Raw genomic sequence first — 14105 nt, forward strand, 5'->3', positions numbered from 1 at the left:
CGACAAATGTAATATTAGGCTAAGGCTGGTATTGCATTTGTCGTACAGCAAAATTTTCAAGCGTGTCGATTGGCAGCAAAATAGTAAAATTCTCGAGTATCTAGGAATTTTCTATTCAGCGGCCAATCAACGCACTTAAAAAATTTGTCCTACGACAAATGTAATATTAGGCTAACAATAAGGCTGGTATTGCATTTGTCGTACGGCAAAGTTTTCAAGCGTGTCGACTGGCCACAAAATAGTAAAATTCTCGAGTATCTAGGAATTTTCTATTCAGCGGCCAATCAACGCGCTTAAAAAATTTGTCGTACGACAAACGTAACATTAGGTTAACCGGTAAACTGAAAAATCTCCTGAGACGACGCGGGAGGGGGAGGCGGGGATGCGAGAAGTTTTCGAGAATCCATCGAAGCGAGACGCGAAACGCGCGCCTTTTGCGAAGCACCGGGCGCGGGGCGTAACTTATTTCCGTTTCCACGAGTCGCGAGAGAGGTCCGCGGTTCACGTAATCGCGACGCAAGATCCGAAGCTAAATCGAATCGCCGACAACAACAAGACGTTCATAGAGTATTTACGTTACATCGTCTCTCGCGCGGCATTTCAAAAATTATATCTCGACGCCGCTCGAACCTGCGCGCGCGCGCGCGCGCCCGCATGCCTGTGTCCGTGCGTATATACGAGGGCATAATCCGCGAATAAAAGCTAGGAGGTCCGCGTCTTTCCGCGGGGCGTTTTCCTCTCGCGCGCGCGAGGAACCGTCACGCGGCGAGGCGGACGTCTGGCGGCCAGGAGCCGCCACGGCGGGAACCATTGTTCGCGAAACTCGACGAGTCGAGGGAACACGAAGGCGAACCTAACCTCAACGCGCGCTCGCCGCTCGCGCGTCGTTGCGGCTTCTGATCGTCGATCGCTCGGGCGGGAAGGGAGGGGAGGGGGGGGAAGCGATCTATTTGCAAGTTGGAGACAAACGCACGCACTCGAGGAGGCGAGAAGGGGGGGGGGGCGAAGGGAACGCGCGATCTTGGCGGGGACGGTAGGGCTCGCTCGAGCGAGGCGCGGGAGAGAATACGTGCGCGCGTGTCGAACAATTTCGACTCACCCTCGGGTCTCGTGGAAGTGCCGGAGGTCCTTGAGGAAGTTCTCCCTCTCCTTCTCGTACGTGACGGGGTCCTTGTTGAGGATCTTGGCCATGTTCGCGGGTACGAGTGGCGCGCGAGTGCGGGCGTGCTAGTCGGGGTGGTGTGCTCCGGGTTTACAGGGCACGCAGGGGCAGCGGGCTGAGAGGCAGGAGGTGCAGCACATGGGCGCGCACGGGGGCACATTTACGCGAGGAGCGTCCTGCTGCCGCTGGTCTTAGGACGACGACGCACGACGACGGCGACGGCGGCGACGGCGGCGACGCGCGGAGGCGAAGTCGAGGGCGACCGCGGGTCGACACGGGGTCGCGACCCGCGCCCGACATCGGGTCGTCTTGTCCTGCACCCAAGTCGGCCGGTGGCCCCTTCGATGCCTCTGTGTGTCTCGCGTTCTCTCTCTCTCTCGCTCTCTCTCTGTCCCTCGCGTTCTTTCTCCGCCTCTTTTCTCTCGCGCACACACACAACACGCGCGCGCAACACACACAACACACACACGCGCACACACACAAACACACTCCCCGTCTTTCTTCGTCTTCCTCTTCTTTATCCGTCGGCCGCGCGCTCGCTCACTCGCTCTCTCGCTCGCGCGCGCGAAACGAGACGGCGACGACGGCGGCGGCGGCTTTTCCCTGCCGTACCGCCGCCCCCGGATTGCCCGCTCGCCGCCGCGTAACGGCGTACAACGCTCCCGCGGGCGTTCGCGCGCGCGGTCCCTCACGCGCGCCGCGTGCACGAAAAATCACGGTACGCGCCACCGGGGGAGATAGTCAGCAGCGGGCGAGCAAGCGACCCGCGTTTCACGCGGGGTACAGTGCTGCACGGCGCGGCACGGCACGACACGACACGGCACGACACAGTACCGCTCCACTCGGCTCCGCTCGGCTCTGCTCCGATCCGTTTCGCTCTCCGCTCTCGGCCCGCGCGAGCGGCGACAATGATGACAACGACAACGGCGACGAGGACGATGACGAACGGCGAAGAGCCTCGCTCTTTCTCTCTGTCTCTCTCTCTCTCTCTCTCGTAGGCCCCCGATCGATTCACCTGTCACTTGTCAACGAAACTCACGGGGAGATCCGTTGCGCCACGCTAGCACGGCAGCCAGCCGCCTCGCGTTGCCCGGCCCCAGCTCGCGTAACGCCCGAATTCGGCCCCGCGGCCGTGTCCTACGCAGGCCGGCGGTGAGCGACTCGCGGGGAGCGCGTTTCACTGCGTGCGAGAGGCGAAGCGCTTGACGTGCGCCCGTATATCAAAATGGCGTCCCGTGGCTGCCTCGGCATCCATTGGCGAAGCCACCGCGGCCAATTTCCCGTAACGCCACCGCCGCGATCGCTACGACGCGCGCCGCACGACGGCACACCGCGCACCCGTTTCCGCTCAGCAGCAGGCAGCAGGCAGCACCACACACACGGTGTCGGGCAGCGCGCGCGCTCTCCACTCCGCCTGCCACTCCGCGAACGCGTAGACGCTCCTACGTCATTTTACGCGCGGCCACACTCCGCGCGTAAGCACAGTACGTACAGGCCCCGCCGCGACCCGTATCGGCGTGTCTCTCCCCCACGGCTTTTTTACCCGCGGCGCGCCGTACCGTCCGACCGACCACGAAAATCCCGGATCGCACAGTAGTACATTTTTACTTTCAAAATGGATGGGCGGCCCCCCACCACCGGAGTCGAGATCGGCGCACGGTTTGAATCGACGCCCCTGCCGGACGCCGCTGGCCCCGCGCGCGCGACCCGTCTCGCCGCCGCGTGCCGCCATCTGTCGGCGCCCGTGCGCGGCCGCTCGTGGCGGCGCGGGAGCCGCGCGCGGCCTCGAACGTTTCGAATCGTCCCATTGTTCGCCGGCTTCGTTCCATTTTTTTAAGGGGTCACTCCACCACTTTAACGGCCCAAAAACTACGCTTGGACGTTTTCCAGCAAGGACACAGTGTAACACAGCGAATCGTTTCATCCTTGTTTAACATTGGCAAACAACAAGGATGTGATGATTTACAGTGTAAAGCCCGCTGCAGACGATGCTATTTTTCCTGCTGGATTGCTTGCGATTTAGTAAATTACTATTATTGCACCACTCAGCATTCAGGATTCCTAGTAATTTACTAAATTGCAAGCAATCCAGCAGGAAAAATAGCATCGTCTGCAGCGGGCTTTACACTGTGTCACATTGTGTCCTCGCTGGAAAACGCCCCTTATCTTCAACAATTTTTTTCACTGTAAATACAGCGTGCAATGAAACGAATCTTTTTGGGCTTTATTAGGGCACTCTTAAATAACACCAAAAAATGTTTGTCATAATTCAAACAATGTTTTGATTAGGCGTTTTCTGCGCCCGTCGAATGGCGTGTCGAAAAATATGCGCGTCCGCTGCGTTGATAACTTTATCGTTCAGGCTTAAGCCCGCTGCAGACGATGCTATTTTTTCTGCTGGATTGCTTGCAATCTAATAAATTACTATCGTTGCACCATTCAGCACTCAGGATTCCTAGTAATTTAGTAAATCACAAGCAATCCAGCAGGAAAAATAGCATCGTCTGCAGCGAGCTTTAGGCTGGATTCAGACTGAACGCGACGAGCGATATCCAATGGGCGTACAGTCTAGGAAAACTATACGCTTTCCCCTGTACCCTGTACGCCCATTGGATAATCGCTCGTCGCTCATCGCTCATCGCGTTCAGTCTGAATCCAGCCTCCCCCTGAAACGAAAAGTCAAAAAGATTCTTAATTTACACGAGTGTCGCTATGTCCCGAAACTCAATTAAGAATGTTTATTTAAAAGTAACGAAATGGCGCCAGTTTTAAAGCAGTTTCGAAAAGTACTTTTTCTGTCGTGTTCTATTTGTAGACCGGGCTTGAAGTTAAACGACGTTGGTGAACCGGGCTTTAAGCCCGTATCGGACTGTGGATTGAGATGAAATTTGGCCAATTAGAATAAAAGTTACTAAAGATCAGTAAACTTTACTGTCATTGGATAAATTTCAACGTAATCCCAATTTCAATCCGTAAAGTCTGATACGGGCTTTAAGCTCAGTTCGTTCTTTCTCTTTTCAACTGTTTTACTTTAGAAAGAGACAAACGTGAATCAAACTGAGATTAAAATTAAACCAAGACCAATATGATAACACATTAAATATTAAAAATCTTGCAAAATCATCATTGCTCGTGAATCTATTTGGCCTATTTTAAATTAAAATTATCAAACTGATACGAGCCTAGTATTATTATTTATTAAAATTAAACGTTTGGCGAGACCGAGCCTCAGAAAGAGACGAAGCCGCTCACTTTTTAGCATCTTCGCTACATTGTAGGATACAGAATTGAGCCCCGGATCGCGGGATTCGCGGGTCGCGCAAGACGTCGCTCGCTTCCGCTCGATTATGGACGTCGATCGCGCGTGGAAGCGACATCATTTACGAGTCCCTCACGTGGCCGAGGACGCGTGGCGTTCGACCGGGCGACTCGGTGAATCCGACGATGACGTACAAACGTAAAAAGTACCACCGCGGCGACACGCATCTGAAGAAGGGCTGGCGAACGAAGCGGAGAACGAAGGACCTGGACGAGGTGAGTCGCGCCGCGCCGATCTTCCCTTAACCTCCTCCCTAGCCTAACCTAATCTCCCCGACACGCGCACGTGTCCCTGCGCTCGCGATCGCCCGCTCGCTCGAGTAATCGCGGATCCGTCATTTCCAGATCAACGAGGACCTCAGGGAGGAGAACGCGAGGAGTCTGCTGAACCAGGAGCCGGACTTCGACAGGCCCGGGGCGGCCCAGCATTACTGCGTGCATTGCGCGTAAGTCTCGGCGATCCGACCTAACCTCTCGCGGAGAGAGAGAGAGAGAGAGAGAGATTACCAAAGTTGTTGCAAATTCGAATCACTTTGTGCCGCGTGAACGCTGTTCTGCTCGGTGACGCGTAAGCAAAATTGAAGTGGCTGCACTTGGTACTCGAGGAATGAGACGAATAACCGTCTGTCATTGTATATTTCAGTGCCTCGGAGGTGGACGGTGTTGAGTCACGTTTTCTCTTCGAAAACGATATCCTTGTGTCTTAACTTGAATCGATAGGCCAATGTCCACGATGCTAGAACTTGGTCCAAGTTCTGGTTTCGAGAAACGTGTAGCCAATCAGCTTGCAGCTTTTATGGAACAGCTGCACGTTGATTGGCTACAGATTTCTCGAAACTTGGACCAAGTTCTAGCATCGTGGACATTGGGCTTATCAGCGGTAAACAGAATTACGTCCACGCAGTTTTGCAGAAAATGGCGCAGCATGTTAAGTCCTTCCTTGTCCGAGATAAGCTGCTGATATAACACGGAACGATTATTCATTTTCTCCTGAGAAACGCTAGCGAAGTACGTTATTTCAAAGTGTCGACATCAAATTGATGAGAAACTTTCCAATGACTCCCCCTGTAAAATTTCGGCTCTTGCGACTTAACACAGTTCAACTCTGAGGCACTGAATGTAGAACCCGGTTTACTTTTGCTGTGATATGGGAAGACTAACTGCAAAGTACATGCTTTCAGCAGATATGAAGAGCAACATTGTCACGTACAACATGTTTCCATCTGAGACAATATCGTTTTCCACTTAGAGTCCACTTGTCTGATTTGTATTGAGTCACACACATGGCACCACATGTGGCGCTGTGTTGCCTATAGAGTGTCATTTTGTATGTCGAAATAACGTTCCAGCAATAGCGAGAAGTTTTACAAAATACAGGAAATAGTATCTATATTATTTTGTATATTGAAACGTTCTCGCAGTAATGAGAATTTTTACAAAATATGGGAAGCAATGTCTACGTTATTGAAACTGTTAAAACCAAGACATACTTGATTCAATTCCAGGAGGTATTTTGTAACCGAGGACGCTTTCCGTTCGCACGTCAATACCAAGGTGCACAAACGACGGTTGAAAGCGCTCGAGTTGGAACCGTACAGCATCGAGGAGTCGGAGAGAGCTGCGAGCAAGGGAAGCTATGTTGCGCCACAGAAGCGGAAGATTGCAACCGTGACGCGGGAGGATCTCGACAAGAAGGACATGGACGCCGAGCCAGATGCTAAAGTGGCGAGAATAAACGAATAGTAGTCGAACAGTTCGTTTCGAATTGCCGTATCTTCACTATGACGTGAGAGAGAACTTAAATTAGAACACAATGATTAGTAATCTACGCAAATTCACGTACGCTTTAAAGCGTACGTACAGAACTTTGTTGCGCGACGTTCGTCGGGGAACTTCCCTCCCGAGCGTCGAGAGAAGCTACAGCTCGGCATTGTTCATTTCCGGGAACAAGGCTTACAAAGCGTTCGCGTATCTGTCGCCGTATCTGGACTTGGACGAAAGATTCGCCAATGTGGAAAAACTGCAGATGAATCTGGTGACGCGCGGAATGAACGTCGACGTCGTTCAGTTGAAGGAAACGTGGGATTTCTACATGAAGATGGTCGCCGACAAGTATGCGCTGGAGGACAACAACAAGGAGCTCGGCGGTCGCATAAAAATCCTGATGGAAAGCGCGGAGCGTACTGCCGAGCAGGAACAGGAGATGCTCAAGTTGACTACGCAGCTCAATGTCGTACGGAAAGATCTGAAGACGATGAAGGAAGCGCTCTGGGATGTGGAGGAAAGCGTGATGGAAAGAGTCTTGAAGCTACCGAACGAGCTGGATCCCGGAACGCCCGTTGGCGAACCGGTGATACTGAAAAGTGTCGGTAGCGTGCGCAAGATATCGGAGAAGAATATCAGCAGCCACATCGACATCGGGACGAGCCTAGACCTGTTAGAGTACAGGAATCCTCTATGTTACTATCTGGGCAACGACGCGGCCTTGTTCGAGCTTGCTGTGCTGGCGCACGCAGGCCGAGTTCTCGGTGAGAACGACATGGTCAAGATAATCGGCACGGACTTCAGCCGCAGTCTTCTAGTGGAAGCGGCCGGTTTGGATCACGAGGACCCCGCGGCCGCCTTCCTGATAGAGAATCACAACGAGGTCGAGAGGGGCTCGCCGAATCGTATGCATCTGGTCGGCGGCGCGAGCTTGATCTCTTTCCTGGCGTTTCATACGAAGCACCTGATAAATCCCAAGAATTTGCCGATCAAGTACTTCGCCACCGGCAGACAGTACACGCCGTTGCCACGGGACTCGCGCGACTGCGGCTTGTTCACGGCGTGCCAGGCCTCCGTGGCGCATGCCTTCGTCGTAGCGAAGGATTCGAAGAGCGAGGATTACAGGATGTTGTTCGAGGAACTTCTGGAGACCGTATGCAGGTTGTACGACGATGTATGCGGTCACTATCGCGTCGTTATGCGAACCGCGCCCGAACTGCAATTTTGCGAGGAGATGCGCGTATCTTTCGAGATGTGGTCGCCGTTCATGAACCAGTACGTTGAGATCGGTCACGTATCCAAATACGGCGATTATCTCAGCAAAAGATTACGGATTGTCTACCAAACGCCCACCGGAAGAGACTTTCCCGCGGTGATATCGGGCACTGTTCTCTCCGTTCCGCGTCTCCTAGCTTGCCTGCTCGAACAGAATCCCGACAAGTTCGTGATACCACCAAAAGTTGCTGAATTTGTACCGTCATAGGACCACATCGCTACGTAAATTTGAAATCAGACGAATTTCGTTCATAGTATTGCTCTATTAAAATATTTCGTATGGATAAAGTAAATAAATAAGGTAAACTTTTCAAATTAATGGAACAATCAATGTTACCGTGAAACATTGGAGACAATCGATTGATAATTAAAATCCGAATTGTAAAACACGACAAGGTGATATCCTTAGATCAGAGAACAGCAGAGATGTACATTTAGGAAATATATGTATAATGCACGTGTATTATCTGTTTCTACCAGGTTACTATTTTACAAAGTATCGATGGATGTAACGCACATTTTGAATGCTACCGCCACCATAAGTATGATGATCATCCACTCCAAACGTGATGAACGCTCAAGCGCGACTGTAAAATGCTCACTAGTTCCAATAAGTGATTTAATCTCTCGTTCATCATCTGCGTAAAAAATATATATATAGCCATACAAAAACCTAAGTTTCATGCGGAAAGCAATAAAATGTACATTGAATACTTTCGAACGTTTTGAAATAATGAAATGTCCGCAGATTCGTTGATACAAGCTTTCCAAGTCGTCTCGTTCCCAGTAGAAATCCAGGTGTATCCAACGGATCCGACGTTAAGTTGATTCGATGTCTGAGGGAGATTAATTCGCCTTGTTTCCTCAACACCACGTGCTGTGTCATTCGAATCTTCTTGCCAACTTTTAGATCCTCTGTGACGGATTCGATCGACTCGACATAGCGGTTTAACGATGCCTCCCATATGCCTAATAAACAGTCTACGCCATGGCATTGGAGAATTTCTCAAAAACAGATTTAGAGAAGTTCCCAGCTTCCTCTGCCAGGATAATATCACCATCCTTCATAAATTGTCATATCAAAGACAAGAAAAAAAATGATAATTTTAATGATATTTAATAAAATCTCAATTATCAATTAGCACATATCTTAATAACAGCAAATTCTACAATTACAAAAGTATATATGATATAATATTTCAAAGAATTTAGATATAGACATCACGTGTACATTTTTAAATTTGCTTCAAAGTCTATCCACAAAAAAGGCGTTGATTCAGTTTGCACAGATCTGATATTAATGGGATATAACTGTGTTGTTTCTCTAAACTCAAATGACTCAGTATTTCGATCAGATGGTTGTTTCAAATCCAATTTAGTGTAAACGTTGAAATAATCGTCCTTTATTTCCATTACCAGGTATATTCGCCCTATAAGATTTATCGTAGAGCAGGTTACATCCGAGCAGAGCAGTTAAAGTCATTAATTAAATACAGCAATATATTGATTTTCTACTGAAAATCTAAGACTAATTATCGGACATTTAAAACTCAGTAAATATGTATATTTTATGATTTTGCCGTTCGGCTATATTGCCTTTTCGTAAAAACCTGTTTTTGATTCTAGATATCCACATATGTACGCATTTCGCAGTTATAGTTTGTATTTTATTAGCGATTTCCCGGAGTATTTCGTACTAGGATTAGGATTTTCGATTTCTCATAAATAAGCTCTTTTTTTCATAATTTTCAGAAAAAAAAACTAAATTAAATTTTACATTTCAGCATCTTAATCGCCGCCTATTAGCGGCGATTTCCTTCAAAATGAACTATCATATTTTTTACTTATGTGTATATAAATATCTTCGGCGATTACAAAAATTAATTCGGTATCTCATACATAAGGACTCTCCTCTACATTTTGCAAAAGATAAAATCATCATTTGGTAGAATTATTTTTATACTAAATGCCAGAGTCAAATTACAAGGTCTTTGGTGGCTAAAGCCATGCTTCTTCAATATACATAGTATGATGCAAACTTCATAAAAAGAGTTAATTATGTACATTAGATATCATGACAAATATCGTAAGTTATTGTATATCAATTAAGGGTAAGAAAAGTCACAATTTTATCAATGCTGTTTAATAATATCTCACAACTATAAGCAAATTCTACATATACAAAAGATTTGATACAATATTTCAATTAAGATTTGGATATAGATATTTATGCATAAAATGTACATTTTTTAAACTTGTTTTTTAAAGTTCATAGTCAAACCAGGAATACATAAATGTCCCAGTTACTGGATATCTGACATCATTGAGAAGTAACTGCGTTTCTTTCCTCCAAACATATGAGTTATCACTATTAGGAATTTTCACATCTATTCTAGAGCAAATGTTTAATTTATTATTACTCATCTCCATCGTCCAGGTATGAATGTCCTGTAAGATTTATGACGGAGAACGTTAAGTTTGAGCAGAGCAGGAGAAATCATGCATTAAGTAAATATAGCAATATATTAATTTTCTAATAAAACAATTATCGGGCTTTTGAAACTTAGTAACTATATATATTTTATGATTCTACTGTTCGGCTATATTGCCTTTTCGAAAAACATGTTCGTGATTCTAACTGTCCATACGTATGTGCGTACTTTGCAGTTAAAGAATCAACAATGGGAAATCGTTGGAGCACGTAAGAAAATTACTAAAACCGGCGTGCAATAATTAATTTTTTAATTTGTTACTAAGAACAAAACAAGCACGATGAAAATACAAAGCATAAAAAAAGTATACCACTTTCGTAGTAATGAACATACTGCTTTTTTCCTGATGGACAAGTGGACAATGTCATACGTAACGCCGCAATTCCGTTTAATATTGCTAATACGTGTCCGTACATCCGTTAGATTAGGGAAATTCTCTGCCACCCGTACTGGTATAATTCGGTATGATCTGTAGCCTCTATCCTCGTTTATTTGTTCGTTCTGCATATTCATTTGGTATTGGATTGTACACTGGTCCGTCGGTGTACCTTCTGATGTGGTGATGGTTAAGTTGCGTTGAATTAAATGGTGTGACGACTTCGCATTGAACAATTCAGCTATCAGTACAGTGTTTGTGTCGAATTGCTCAACAATACTTTCAATAACAGTTTGTTTAACTTTTTGGTATTTAGAATCTATAACTGCTGGAGTCACTAATAATTTTTCTACGCCATACTTATTGAAATGAATCATAATCCACTGGTTGAGCTCGAAAATATCCTTTTCCTTCACAGTTCTTCCGCTTGCCTCCTCACTAGACTTCATAATTTTCAAGGAATAGATTGTTGATATCAAACAAGCCATCTTTTTACTTGTTATATAAGACAGACATATTAATGTGCCAGTTAATTCTTCAATTTGGAAAGGTTGGTTTGACCACTTCGTAATATTTTTGTTGCTTATAATAGTTGTGTTGAAATCGAATGTATATTCCGCTTTTTCATTATCATCAAATGTTTCGTTTGAGAAGATTGTGTTGAGCGCTAAATAAATCAGCAGAAAACATATAGTCAGATACAATATCAGATTACTGTAATTTCTTGTTATAAAATTTCATCTTTGCAGCCAATCTTTTAAAATTTGCAATTATGTCTTATATTTTAGATTATCTTCTAATAATTACAAGGAAGTGAAGTTCTGTGGCTAATATTAGGTAATATTATATACAGTATTATATGCATAGAAATTGTCTTCTTAGCTCAAATATCAATGTATTTAAAAAAAAGCAATGTGTTAGCGACGTAACCCTGATAGCACATAAGCCTCAGTTATGTTGCAAAGACGTTTCAATGTCTTTGCAACATAACTGAGATATAACTGAGACTTGTGCTATCAGGGAAGTGGATCGCAAAAATTTCGAAAAAATTCAGAAGTAAGTCGGTAGTGTAGACTTAATAATTCTTTTTATCTTATTTTGTATTTGTTCAATATATGTATACAGTACCTTTAATTTATTTATTTAGAATTTCAAGATTATAGATGTAGAAATGAAAGGTCGAGACTTTTTTGACAAAATGATTAATGTAACAATAAACGTGAATTTGGATTCGAATAATACTTATTAACTTACTCAGCAAGTATGGGATAAAGGGTGCGTTGAACATTGTAAAGCGCAACGTATTTCCTGACGTCGACTAATACTGCTCTCCTTTCTATTGTGAACGCCAGTGAACTCTATATATACTGGAATGAGTGATCTATTGTTCTGGCTGTTGCCGAGAGAGGTGCGTTTGGGTGAATTCTTGTCTCCTTCTAGTACTACCTGATAATCGCATATAAGTGACGAAGATAGTAATACTGAGAAGGGCGTCACTTAGTGGTAGTACTAGAAGGAGACAAGAATTCACCTAAACGCACCTCTCTCTCGGCAACAGCCAGAACAATAGATCACTCATTCCAGTATGTATAGAGTTCACTGGTGAACGCTTTCATATTAAAACATACTCTTCATCATTTAACCTTCATAAAGAGTCGTTTTAACCCGCTGGTTAGACAATACAATGTTGGTCTTAGTCTCTATGATATAAGCAATATTTTGGTAATAATGTTTACATTTTTGTAAGAATACGTTATTCCGCTTTTTAATAAGCATATATCCGTTTGGGAGGACTGCGTCAAGCACTAAATAACAAAAAAATGGTCGATGATTCCACCAAAGATCGCCGAAATTATACAGTCAAACGATCACGTTGCTATGTAAGTTAGAAATGAGAAGAATTTCGTCCATGCTATTGCTCTAGTGAAATATTTTATTTCGTAAAAATAGGTAAACTGTTTAAATTGACAGAGGGATCAGTATTGCCGTGAAAGATTGGAGCAATTGAGTCATAATTAAAGCACAAATTGTACAACTCGATGAGGCGATATTTTTAGACCAGAATACAGCAATAATGTATAATATATTTAGAAAATATAGTATATACATAATATATTTTTGTGTAAATGTACTTGTATGTACATACATGTCATTTGGTTTTTTTTGTGTGTAAATGTAAATTATCTATTACTAGGTTGCTATTTCACGAGGTACCGATCGATGTAATGCAAAACTTCGAAAGCTACCTCCACCATAATAAGTATGATAATCATCCACTCCAAACGAACGTGATGACGATCGCTCAAGTGTGACGATAAAATGCTCACTAGTTCCAAGCAGTGATTTAATCTCTCATTCATCACCTAAAAGGAATGTGCCGTACAAAAAGTACAAGTGTCATACAGACGGCAACAAAATGCACGTTGAATACTTACCCTTGTACGTTTTGCGATACTAAAGTATCCGCAGATTCGTTGATACAAGTTTTCCAAGTCGTCTCGTTCCCAGTAGAAATCAGGTGTGTCCAATAGATCCGACGTTAGGTTGATTCGATGTCTGAGGGAGAATAATTCGCCCTGTTTTCTCAACACTTCGTGCTGCGTCATTCGAATCTGCTTGCCAACTTTTAGGTCTTCTGTGACGAATTCGATCGAGTCGACATAGCGATTTAACGATGCCTCCCATATGCCTAACTTGACAGATTGCGCCATGGCATTGGAGAACGTGTACTTGTCCAGATTGCCAGCTTCTTGTGCCAGGATAATATCGCCATCCTTCAAGTGGCTCTTTTTCCTGTTAATTATCAAGAGTTATTATAAATTCGCAACTTATCTCACCCAATAAATTTCAAGAATGTAAAACCATTTGTTAACAAAAAAAAGTAAAGATACCCGGAATCCGCGTAAGTATAATTCATTAACTCGCTTTCGCTATGAACCAGCTCTTCCATGTAACGATTTTCCTCGTAACGTCTCAAAAATTGCATCAGGTTGCCGCACTCGAGATCAGAAATATTCCACATAACAATGCTACCTTCTCGGAAGAAAAAGATCTCCCGTGGTTCATGCCCTACTTCGTACTTGGCCACCGCATGTATAACATCAGGCAAGGCTGCAAAAAAGCAATTCAAGGTATAGAACTGTTACGTCCCGTGTAAGCCTTCTCCTCATTCATATATACGCATACCTCTCGCTCAGTAGCCTAAACAAATCGTGCATTATCGCTCCTGAGATAGGAGATAAATATGACTCACAGACTAGAAGGAACTGCCCAGTAGCTCTTTAGAAATAAAATTCTTCCTTCAATAAACCAATATGCGCATATATTTATAACAATTATAGCAACTCCTTTAATGCGAAACGAATATTACTTGTTTTTCTTTTTCCACCTCTTTTGCAATGCTTAATAAAATATTTTGTATCTGAGAATCTAGAAAAGGTAGAACTACGATTCAAAAACGGAGATACTTCGCTTCGCATAAGGATGAGAACAAAGTTTATCAGAAATGTATTATTTAAAACCTCTTAACTTTTAAGGCAAGATTCGATAGAGTCGGGGGTAGGGATAGCGCGGATCTTTGTCCCCCACTACGACCTAATGACAAAACTACCGATTGGCTCTTAGAAGACCCTTCCACACCTACTCTTAGGATATATAAATAGCCCTTCCGAGCTCGTAGACGCGCTAGTTCTCCAGTAGTAGCACTCTTTAGTCAGTA

The 14105-nt window shown here is 44.8% G+C and overlaps 5 protein-coding genes across 8 annotated transcripts in view; 2 read left to right on the forward strand and 3 right to left on the reverse strand.

Moving 5' to 3' along the window:
* LOC105570447 (AT-rich interactive domain-containing protein 2) overlaps window positions 1-1552 on the reverse strand; it is a 61642-nt gene extending 60090 nt beyond the window's left edge. For all 4 annotated transcript variants that reach the window (XM_012027643.1, XM_012027642.1, XM_012027641.1 and 1 more), the window contains exon 1: window positions 1100-1552. In XM_012027643.1, the coding sequence (XP_011883033.1) occupies window positions 1100-1191 (92 nt within the window). In that variant the 5' untranslated portion in view covers window positions 1192-1552. The remainder of the gene's footprint in view (window positions 1-1099) is intronic.
* A 2714-nt stretch (window positions 1553-4266) lies between these two features.
* On the forward strand, window positions 4267-6231 carry LOC105570448 (zinc finger protein 593 homolog). Its single transcript, XM_012027644.1, has 3 exons — window positions 4267-4696; window positions 4826-4926; window positions 5986-6231. The coding sequence occupies exons 1-3, from the start codon at window positions 4607-4609 to the stop codon at window positions 6221-6223; spliced, it is 429 nt and encodes a 142-aa protein (XP_011883034.1). The 5' UTR covers window positions 4267-4606; the 3' UTR covers window positions 6224-6231.
* A 44-nt stretch (window positions 6232-6275) lies between these two features.
* LOC105570449 (serine--tRNA ligase, mitochondrial) lies at window positions 6276-8264 on the forward strand. The gene has a single exon (XM_012027645.1). It carries the CDS (start codon window positions 6294-6296, stop codon window positions 7725-7727), a length of 1434 nt encoding a protein of 477 aa, XP_011883035.1. The 5' UTR covers window positions 6276-6293; the 3' UTR covers window positions 7728-8264.
* A 1382-nt stretch (window positions 8265-9646) lies between these two features.
* On the reverse strand, window positions 9647-11937 carry LOC105570454. The gene is made up of 3 exons (XM_012027651.1): window positions 11642-11937; window positions 10345-11054; window positions 9647-9967 (listed from the first exon to the last, which is right to left on the reverse strand). Exons 1-3 carry the CDS (start codon window positions 11673-11675, stop codon window positions 9782-9784), a joined length of 930 nt encoding a protein of 309 aa, XP_011883041.1. The 5' UTR covers window positions 11676-11937; the 3' UTR covers window positions 9647-9781.
* A 365-nt stretch (window positions 11938-12302) lies between these two features.
* Window positions 12303-14105, reverse strand: part of LOC105570453 (glutathione synthetase-like) — a 6182-nt gene continuing 4379 nt past the window's right edge. Inside the window, exons 4-6 of the mRNA XM_012027650.1 lie at window positions 13279-13498; window positions 12823-13180; window positions 12303-12750 (exon numbers count right to left, since the gene is read on the reverse strand). Of these exons, the coding sequence (XP_011883040.1) occupies window positions 12586-12750; window positions 12823-13180; window positions 13279-13498 (743 nt within the window). The 3' untranslated portion in view covers window positions 12303-12585. The remainder of the gene's footprint in view (window positions 12751-12822; window positions 13181-13278; window positions 13499-14105) is intronic.

This window comes from Vollenhovia emeryi, unplaced genomic scaffold, assembly GCF_000949405.1.
Source record: "Vollenhovia emeryi isolate VEMERY1.0 unplaced genomic scaffold, V.emery_V1.0 DF939120.1, whole genome shotgun sequence".
NCBI classification, from domain to species: Eukaryota; Metazoa; Arthropoda; class Insecta; order Hymenoptera; family Formicidae; genus Vollenhovia; species Vollenhovia emeryi.